The sequence below is a fragment of the Monodon monoceros genome, unplaced genomic scaffold (genome assembly GCF_005190385.1).
Source record: "Monodon monoceros isolate NGI ecotype Baffin Bay Population unplaced genomic scaffold, NGI_Narwhal_1 Super_Scaffold_13, whole genome shotgun sequence".
NCBI classification, from domain to species: Eukaryota; Metazoa; Chordata; class Mammalia; order Artiodactyla; family Monodontidae; genus Monodon; species Monodon monoceros.
This window is the reverse complement of record NW_021703769.1, coordinates 29,234,473-29,244,018: the sequence shown is the minus strand read 5'-3', so window position 1 is coordinate 29,244,018 and position 9,546 is coordinate 29,234,473. Positions and strand designations below refer to the sequence as shown.

General features: G+C 50.3%; 2 protein-coding genes across 2 annotated transcripts; both read right to left on the bottom strand.

The window, feature by feature from the left end:
• Positions 1–705: 705 nt before the first annotated feature.
• On the bottom strand, positions 706–7,395 carry MRPS26 (mitochondrial ribosomal protein S26). Its single transcript, XM_029222055.1, has 4 exons — positions 7,149–7,395; positions 6,908–7,054; positions 6,697–6,820; positions 706–5,951 (listed from the first exon to the last, which is right to left on the bottom strand). The coding sequence occupies exons 1-4, from the start codon at positions 7,358–7,360 to the stop codon at positions 5,817–5,819; spliced, it is 618 nt and encodes a 205-aa protein (XP_029077888.1). The 5' UTR covers positions 7,361–7,395; the 3' UTR covers positions 706–5,816.
• Positions 7,396–8,065: 670 nt separating this feature from the next.
• On the bottom strand, positions 8,066–9,178 carry LOC114894271 (progonadoliberin-2). The gene is made up of 3 exons (XM_029220819.1): positions 9,028–9,178; positions 8,750–8,886; positions 8,066–8,143 (listed from the first exon to the last, which is right to left on the bottom strand). The coding sequence occupies exons 1-3, from the start codon at positions 9,176–9,178 to the stop codon at positions 8,066–8,068; spliced, it is 366 nt and encodes a 121-aa protein (XP_029076652.1).
• Between the last annotated feature and the right edge of the window lie 368 nt (positions 9,179–9,546).

Below are 9,546 nucleotides of genomic sequence, written 5' to 3'. Positions count from 1 at the left end.
ATATATACACACACACATACACATATATATATATACACACACATACATACATATAAATTCTTTTTCATTACAGGTTTTTTACAAGATATTGAATATAGTCCCCTGTGCTATATAGTAGGTCCTTGTTGGTTATTTTATGTACAGTAGTGTGTACCTGTTAATCCCAAACTCCCAATTTATCTCTCCCCCTGACCTTTCTCCTTTGGTAACCATAAGACTGCTTTCTATGTCTGAGTCTGTTTCCGTTCTGTAAATAAGTTCAGTTGCATCATTTTTTTAGATTCCACATATAAGTGATATCATATATTTGTCTTTGTCTGATTTACTTCACCTAGAATGATAATCTGTAGGTACATCCATATTGCTGCAAATGGCATTATTTCATTCTTTTTTATGGCTGAGTAATAGCCCATTGTGTATCTACACCACATCTTCTTTATCCACTCATCTGTTGATGGACACTTAGATCGCTTCCGTGTCTTGGAGATCGTAAATAGTGCTGCTATGAACATTGGGGTGCATGTATCTTTTCTCATTAGAGTTCTCGTCTTTTGCAGATATACGACCAGGAGTGGGATTGCTGGATCACACGGCAACTCTATTTTTAGTTTTTTAAGGAATCTCCATACTGTTCTCCATAGTGGCTGCACCAATTTACATTCCCACCAACAGCGTAGGAGGATTCCCTTTTCTCCACACGCTCTCCAGCATTTATTGTTTGTAGACTTTTTTTTTTTTAATGTGGGGGAATGATGATTTATTGAAGGCCTACTATGGGCCGAGTGATTTATTTGTAGACTTTTTGATGATGGCCATTCTGACCATGTGAGGTGATCCCTCATTGTAGTTTTGATTTACATTTCTCTAATAATTAGCAATGCTGAGCATCTTTTCATGTGCCTGTTGGTCTTCTGTATGTCTTCTTTGGAGAAATGTATACTTAAGTTTTCTGCCCATTTTTTGGTGGGGTTGTCTTTTTTTTTGATATTGAGTTGTATGAGCTGTTTGTATATTTTGGAAATTAAGCCTTTGTTGGTCACATCGTTTGCAAATATTTTCTTCCAGTCCATATGTTGTCTGGGAAATTTGTCATTTAAAAAAATTTCCGAAGTGCTGAATGTCACAGGCAGCAATAAAATATTCGAGGGAAAAAACCATGTGTCTCACACAAAGAAGTGACAATCCTGATAAATGATGATAAAAGAGATGTATATAGAACAGCTGCTTACAAACTGCTGTTTTCAAAAATATGTATTTTAATGACCTTTGCCAAACAATAATTTGGAGATATTTTACATGAAACTCTTCTTGACAAATTAAATTTGTCTATTATTAAAAGTTAGAATTAAACTATGTTTTTAGACAAAATTATATTTGAAAGTATCATTTTTCAGATTAAAAAACAAGCTAGTGATATGCTGTTTGTTGCTATTGATAATTTTTGCAGAATTTCAGAAAGTGTGAATCCCTGATTGCCAAAATATAAGACTGCCTCAAATTTCATTTTGCCTTATTTTAAAGAAGTCCCCACAAAACAATTCTGCCTATCCCATTCTAAATACTGTAAGTTGTGAGAAACAGTGCTTCTAAAAAAATTGGTTTGTACCGGTTATTCATCCATAGCTCTCAGTTCCACAGGAGGCTGGAGGCCTGCACACATTTCCCAGCCTTCCTTGCCAGCTGGCTTCCATTATGACAGTAACATAGGAGTCAGTGACAAAAGATTTGTTTTTAAAGCCAGAGGAAGGGCAAATCCACATTTCCCCTCAGCTTCTGGTACTTCTGGCAGCTGCAGCAGCAGTGGCGGTGGTTAAGTGTGGCTCCTGGGTTCTTTCCTGCACAGGCACTGCAGTTCCAGCAGCAGCAACGGGTCAGCCAGCACCAGCACTTGCGGGCTTGGCTCTGGCAGTGACAGGCAAAGGTGCAATAGTCATGGTTGACGTTTATACCTGAGTTACGGGTTTCCCAGACACAAAGTCCCACTCTCAGACCATTTTCTCCTGCCATGAGCCAGCATTAAAAAAGACTGTGAATATAACACTTCCCTCAGCGAGGGAAAATGCCCAAAGAATGGTGGAAGATTATTAGATATCAGTGACCCACAGAGCCACTGTAGAGTACTGGTGAGGGTGGGGCTTATGCAGCTCTGCCTTTCTTTATGTCACTTTATCGGGCCCCATGGCAGTATGGTGTTCTTCCTTACAGGTTCTTGATCTCAAGGCTTTGTAAACTGCCCTATGAATTTACCCAGACATGGATGTTCACATTCATGGCTTATGCATTTACCTGCATTGAGGAAATAATCATTGGAGCACCCCTCGGGAGAAATGCCTGTTTGTCTCAGGATTTGGGATTGCAAATATCGCTTCTGATTTCCTATTTGGGAAGGAAAAAGAGTTCCAAGCTTGACTCTTCCTGCCAGAATTCAGAATTGCCCTCATTTTAGCAGTTAACTAGGCTTGTTTCCTAGGTATCAATTTCACTTCTGTACTTGTGTCAGGAAAATAAACACAGGGTAAGTTCAGGGGGAAATTTCCCAAAGATTTCAGGGAACATTGTATACACACAGAAAATTTGGAGTGTACTGCAAAAATACGGGGAACGAGTTTGGGCTTACTGAGGTCTAGATGGTCTCCTTGACGGAACAGACTGAGGAGGCACCCGGCACCCATTCACGTGGCAAATACATTCTTTTCTGTCCACTTGGACTACTACTAGCAGTATGCCTTGCCCTGGCAGCAGTGTATCACCACAACCCAGCCTAAGAAGTGAATAACTCTGCACAACCTAATCCTCAAGACCCTGACCACCCACCCCAAGGACATAATGGTGGTCCACTTTGCTGACATCATGCTGCTTTTCCTAGAGAATTGGAAGCGGCAAGAATCCTGCGTGTTTTGGTAAAATACCTATGCTTTTTTTTTCTGGCCATACCGCGAGGCTTGCAGGTGCTTGCGGGATCTTAGTTGCCTGACCAGGGATTGAACCCGTGCCACAGCAGTGAAAGCACCAAGTCCTAACCACTGGACCGCCACGGAACTTCCCAAAACACCTATGCTTGATTGGGGACATAAATCCTGGGAAAAAAGTGCTCACTCAACCAAGTTTTTGGGGGTCAGCATACCTCTCCCAACAAGTGAAACACAAATTCTACTTGTCCCCTATCCTCTCTATCCTATTGTGCACAAAGCACAGTAGGCCTCTTCAAATTTTGGTGAAAGCATTTACATTTGGGTATTGTGCTCCAAATGCATTTATTGGGTAGCCCTCAAATCTACTTACTAAGTGGGGCCTTGAGCAAGAGAAGATTCTCTCTAGGAGGTACAAGCTCACGTTGTCTGTAGCAGATCCAAACCGTATTTGGAACTTGAGGTAAGAATCAGAAGAGATCCTGGTGTTTCTGAGCAAGACTGCCCATCAGGTTAACTACTAGGGTTCTACTGGAGATTAAGCATTCTTCCATGGGACACCACATAACTCTGCAACCTGGACTGGGTATGATCTGACAGCTTACCTGTGCACCTAGCAGCACCTTACAATCCATTAAATGCAGGAACAGATGGCATTAGGCTTGAATTAACCCTGAAGTTACTAAACTGCCTATTTGTGCCAAAACCAGTAAGATGGCTGTGGGTGGAGAACAAAAATGTTCAAGCTTGGTTTACAGGTAGCTCTGCATGACCTGCTGCCATCAGCAGTGAATGCTAAGGAATTATAGCCCCATGCAGGACACCAGTGAAGGAAAAACAGCCCAAAGACAGTTTCAAGAAGGTATGACACTGTCTCCTGTACCTGAAGACAGATGGCTTGTCTGGATCCTGATAGACGAGCAGGGACTTCCCCAAACAGGATCAATGTCCCATGTGAAAGCTCACCAAAGGCTTCCTCTGCAGGGGACCAGATGGCCCACTTCTCACCATAACAAAGCCCAAGGCTGTGGGCATAAACCATGGCCCACAATGTGTGCCTATCCTCTCACCCTAGAAATTACGCTGAGCACCTGAAATCCAGGACCCCACTGTGCCTGGGCTCAGTGCCAGGGAAGAGAAGAGCTATTACTAGCCTGAGGAGGGAGGCCACTGCCCTCAGGGATGCGATACCCTGATGGGGACTGTGTCCTAGCCACTATGATAATCATGGCCCTTTGCTTGCATCTCTATTACCTGCTTCCCTACCTGAACATGAGGGATTGCCCATATTCCCTAAAAGGTTTTCATTTCTTGAGGGTCTCAGGTCCTACCTACAACATGGGAATTAGGGAAAGAAGCAAGGATTCTGTTTTGTTTTTTCCTCTGCTGGTATCTAGGCAAAGTTCAGTGAATGGTGGCAAAGGGACATAAGCTCTGGCTCAGAGAAACATGTCTCTTTCTCACCCTGGATGCTCTTGGAGGGCCTGCACCTGAGCAGGGGCTGTGGATTTGTATGCTCACTTATTCAACCTCGTGAACTTTATTTTAATATTTATTTATTTAGGCTGCGCCGGGTCTTAGTTGAGGCCTGCGGGATCTTTTAGTTGTGGCATGTGGACTCGTAGCTGCGGCATGCATGCAGGATACAGATTCCCAACCAGTGATTGAACCCGGGCCCCCTCCATTGGGAGCACGGAGTCTTACCCACTGGACCACCAGGCAAGTCCCTAAGCTTGTGAACTTTAATCACAAGTATTTCTGATTTGCTCCAAGTGCTTGACAAGCCACACTGACCTTATAAAGGTCAATCAAGCCTCTGCCAGCACCAGTCTGGTGTGTGGTCCAAGGAAGCTGCACTGCCAGGGTAAATGTGGGTCATTGAGGCCAAGGGTGGAGAGGGCCGCCAGAAGAAATGGGGTCTTCTTGCCTTCTGTGTCTTGGGCACACCAGACCCTGGCCAGCAAAACTCAGGGTCAAGCAGAAGCATATCTTTGGCCAATGGCTACTTTGTGGCTCAGTTACTGGGTGATACCTGCTCCTTGCTGGAGCCTGAAAGCCCTAGATCAGGGGTCAACAAACTTTTTCTGTAAAAAGTCATATAGGACTTCCCTGGTGGTCCAGTGGTTAAGACTCTGCTCTTCCACTGCAGGAGGCACAGGTCTGATCCCTGGTAAGGGAAGCTCTGCATGCCACATGGTGTGCCCCCCCAAAAAAGTCATATAATTGGGGTGGGGCAGCTAAATTAGGAGTTTAGGATTAAAATATACACATTACTATATATAAAACAGAAAACCAGCAAGGACCTACTGTACAGCACAGGGAACTATATTATCTTGTAATAACTTATAACGGAATCTAAAAAAGAATAGATGTATAACTCAATCACTCTTCCGTACACCTGAAACAAAACATTGTAAATCAACTATATTTCAATTTAAAAAGGCATATAACAATATTTTAGACTTTGCAAGTCATAAGGTCTCTGTTGCACCTGCTCATCTCTGCCATTGTAGTATGAGAGCAGTCAATGAATAACTGTGGCTGTGTTCCAATACACTTTATTTACAAAAAGAAGCAATAGGCCAGATTTGGCCCAAGGACTGCAATATGCCAACCACTGGACCTTGAGGATACTCAGGAGATGACCTGGCTGCCGAGGGGACTATGCTCCTCTGTGAGATGGAAACTTCTAAGGTCTGGTGCTTTGCTAAGAGTTGTACATGGGTGCAGAACAGGGCACTGTGTGTGGAGTTTCTGACCAAGTGGTGGGTGCTGAGGCCCAAAAGTGAAGGCTGCATTGGAATAGGTAGAGCCTCCTCCTTCATAAGAAACAACTGCTTTATTCCAGATCAGGCCCAACCCCCCTACCCCCACGGTCCCTGGGTGGACACTGTCCTTACTGGGCCCTCAGGAGCCCTTGTGCTGTGGCCTGACCACCAGCCCATCTCTGGTGATGGCCCAATTGTAGCTCTTGGGGGAGTCCAACGCTTCTTCCACCCGCGCCTCCAGGTTCTCTCGGGTGATGAAGTTTTTTGCCTCCTCCTATTGGAAGAGAGAAGGCCAACTGAATGGAAGCCCTCAGAACATGCCTGCTAGCCTTTAGCCCACTGAGGGAGGGGCTCCAGCTCTCCTGTGGGAAAGATGTCTGCAGCCCAGGTCTTCTCTGAGCACCCCACTGACCTTCCAGTGGAAGAATATCAGGCAGCTTTGCCACATTCAGTTCTCTTAGACAATCATCCCCTGGACATTTCGGCCAAAACCCAGACACACCAACTGTGACAATTCACTGGGTGGAATCAGTCTCTCAATATTGCCTAGATCTCTCAATCTCTCTCAAACTGTCCTCCCTCTATTACTTTAACTCAAGCCTCATCCGTTCTCGCTGGATCACTTCTAACTGGTCTCCCTGCTTTTAAGTCTCACACCTGGCATCCCAGGCCAAAATGTTTAAACCCTTCGGTGACTTTCCCACCCTCACGGCAAAATATAAACTCCTTGGGGAACGTGGGGGCCAGTTTCACAGACAGTGGCTAGCCAAGTGGCTAGCCACGTGAACACTACTGCATTGTCAACTCTCACCTCCGGGTCTTCGCGCCTGACAGGCACTCTCCCTGCACGCCTCCTCTTCCAAATCCTCACCTGCTAACCCCGCGTCAAGACTCAAGGCTACTCTCTTCCAACTCTGCAGGTAGCCGTGGCCCCACCTCCCCCACCTGGCTGCGCGCAGGACTCGCGGCACCGGCGGAGTTCGCGGCCTGCAGCCCCACCCTCTGGAGACACGGCCCACCTGCAGCTGCAGCACTTCACGCTCCTTTAGCTGCGCCCAAGCCTGCGCCTCGCGGGCCTGCCGGGCCGCCTCCTCCGCCTGCCGCCGCTCCTGCTCCCGCGCCTCCTGCCGCAGCCTGGCCATCCTGGGAGGAGTGAGAGGCCGAGGTTGAGCGTGGCTGGGTGTCTCCGGGCCGGCAAGGCGTCCCCGCCCCGCCTCCCGCCCCACTCACCGCAGCTCGCGCAGCCGCTGGTTCTCCGCCTGGTTCCAGGCCATCAGCTCGCGGTGCTCAGCGGCGTCCTCCAGTGCCTTGCGCTCTGCCAAGACCCCGGTCCGGGCCTCGTGCACCTTCTTGCGCACCTCGGACACGAACTCCAGCCTGGACGGAGACGCGCCCAAGGTTGGCACTCTCTTCGCCCGCCCGCCCTAACACACACGCCGGACGGCACCGCTTCCCCCTCCGTCACACACACCTGAGGGCGCGCACCGTCTGGCGGTACTGCCGGTAACGCTCCGTCAGCACGAAGAATTCCGCAGGATCCACAGCGGGTGGGGTCGCCACGCGCCCAACCTTGGACTTGGCCGGCGGGTCGTGGCGCGTCTTGCGGCAGCGCACGGGGAGCAGAAACGGGGCTGGGGGCAGGCCCATGGGCCGCGCGCCCAGGGCGCTCAGCGCGCGAAACATGGCCAGACCACCTAGCGTCCGGCGCGCCGCAGGGCATCACTGGGGCCCGGAAGTGGCCGCGGGGCACCACGGGACGCGTAGTCCGCGGGCTCCGCCCCCACCTCTGTTGCCCGCTGACGTTTGCGTCCGCCCCGCCCCCCGGAACCTGGCTGTGTCCCTCCTGGGGGACCGGGTTCCGACCTGCATCCCTCCAGCCCCCACCCGGGGAAGGGTCTCAATGGAGAGAGAGGGGACAAAGGATGCAACAACTTCAGGGACCTCACACCTTTACTGGAGGGCAGCGGGGCGCGGCGCTCGGGGTCTGGTCTGCGGGAGGAGGGCGCGATCATTCCCCCGGACGCTCTGGTCACCTGACCGCAGAGCTGCGGCCTTACCCGCCCCCTCCTCTCCTCCCCTCCTCTTCCCTCGCCTCCCGGCTTGGCCTCGCTGCGCAGGATTGGCCGACGGCCGGTATTGTGGCTCCTACGTCCTGCGGACGCCCCCTAGCCTCCTAGAAGACCCAGCCTGTGGGTTCTCTAGCTCATTGGGCTTAACGGGCGTTGCCCACCTGATATCTAAAAACCCGAGCTCACACCGACTGAAATTAGGCGATAAGGTCTTGCCTTATAGGAATTTACGCTTTCTCCTTTAGTTATCGTGCTCCCGTGGTGCACTTTAAAATACAATTTGCAAAATAATAAACCATCTCCCTACACCTGTCTTCCGCTATTGGCCTTGGGGAGCTCTGCAATCAGAGTCATTCCCAGTGCACGTATCAATGACCACCTGGTTATCGGGGCCGTACTGTAGAGTGTGAGGTCGCAACCCTCACCTCTTTCCACTGGCTGTGGGCCTGCCCACCTTGAGCCACACTGGCTTCCCTTGGCTGTCTAGAAGCCTAGGGGACTTCATAGCCGCCACTGTCCTATTTATGGAGGTTTGTAGTACCTCCTTCTACTCCACTAGTGACTTCTAATCTTTTACTTTAATCTAACATAGTATTTCATCATAAATTGTCTAGGATTGGGGCTTCCCTGGTGGTGCAGTGGTTAAGAATCTGCTTGCCAGTGCAGGGGACACGGGTTCGAGCCCTGGTCTGGGAAGATCCCACATGCTGAGAAGCAGCTAAGCCCGCGAGCCACAACTACTGAGCCTGCGCTCTAGAGCCCGCGAGCCACAACTACTGAGCCCATGTGCCACAACTACTGAAGCCCGTGCGCCTAGAGCCCGTGCTCCGCAACGAGAAGCCACCACAATGAGAAGCCTGCGCACCGCAACGAAGAGTAGCCCCCCCCTCGCCGCAACTAGAGAAATCCCGCACACAGCAAAAAAGACCCAAGGCAGCCAAAAATAAATAACTCAGTGGTGTATCATTCCCCCTCACCCCCAGCCAGTTCTTAGCTTACTTACCAGCAGTGTCTGCACCAGGTGCTGCTTCCTGTGGAGAAGCCACCAGGCCATGGTCCTACTCTCCCAGGGCACACTGTCCTCAGGGGGAGCCAGAACATCGCTTGGGAGGTTGGGGACAATTTGGCCTGGGCTGTGAGCTGCAGTGCCCAGAACCCTTCCTTAGAAGGGAACTGAGGCTGCAGCCTGCCCTCCCCACCTCCACCCAAGGCTTGAGGTAGATGAAAGAGCCCCAGCCAGCACCTTCTTCTCACTTAGGCTGGGGAGACCCTTCAACTCACCTGAGGGCCCAGGAGTATGTTGGGGGTCATGGAGTGAGCTGGAGGCTTGCTTTCCTTCAGGGTGCCAGCTGTGGGAGCAGTGCTGAGCCTTCGAGGGCTCAGGGTGGGTGGTCAGCATTAGCACCAGGAGGCCTAGCCCAAAGCTGGCCATGGCAGGGCTGCTTCCATGGACAGTGGACAGCACTCAGGGAGTGCTCCCATCCATACCCCCTTCCTCTTCCTCCGGGGTCTCCTTGGACAACTGGCGTTTCAGGGGCAGCTTCAGTGTCTCCTAATGTTCTTCTCTCTTCTGCTATTGCTCCTTATACCAGGACTACGGGGGTCTGGACCCTGAGGGCTCCTGGCAGCTAGCCACCTCTCAGAACCCCTGGGGCACAGAGGCTCCCCGCTTTGCCAGTTGAGGGCCTTCCCCAGTAGGGCAGGACTACCCTTTCTTCCCCCAGGGATCCCACAAGTGAGAGAAGGTTGGAGAGGGGAACAGGGGAGTTGTTCAAGAGACAGGCAGCAGTGTGGGGGAAT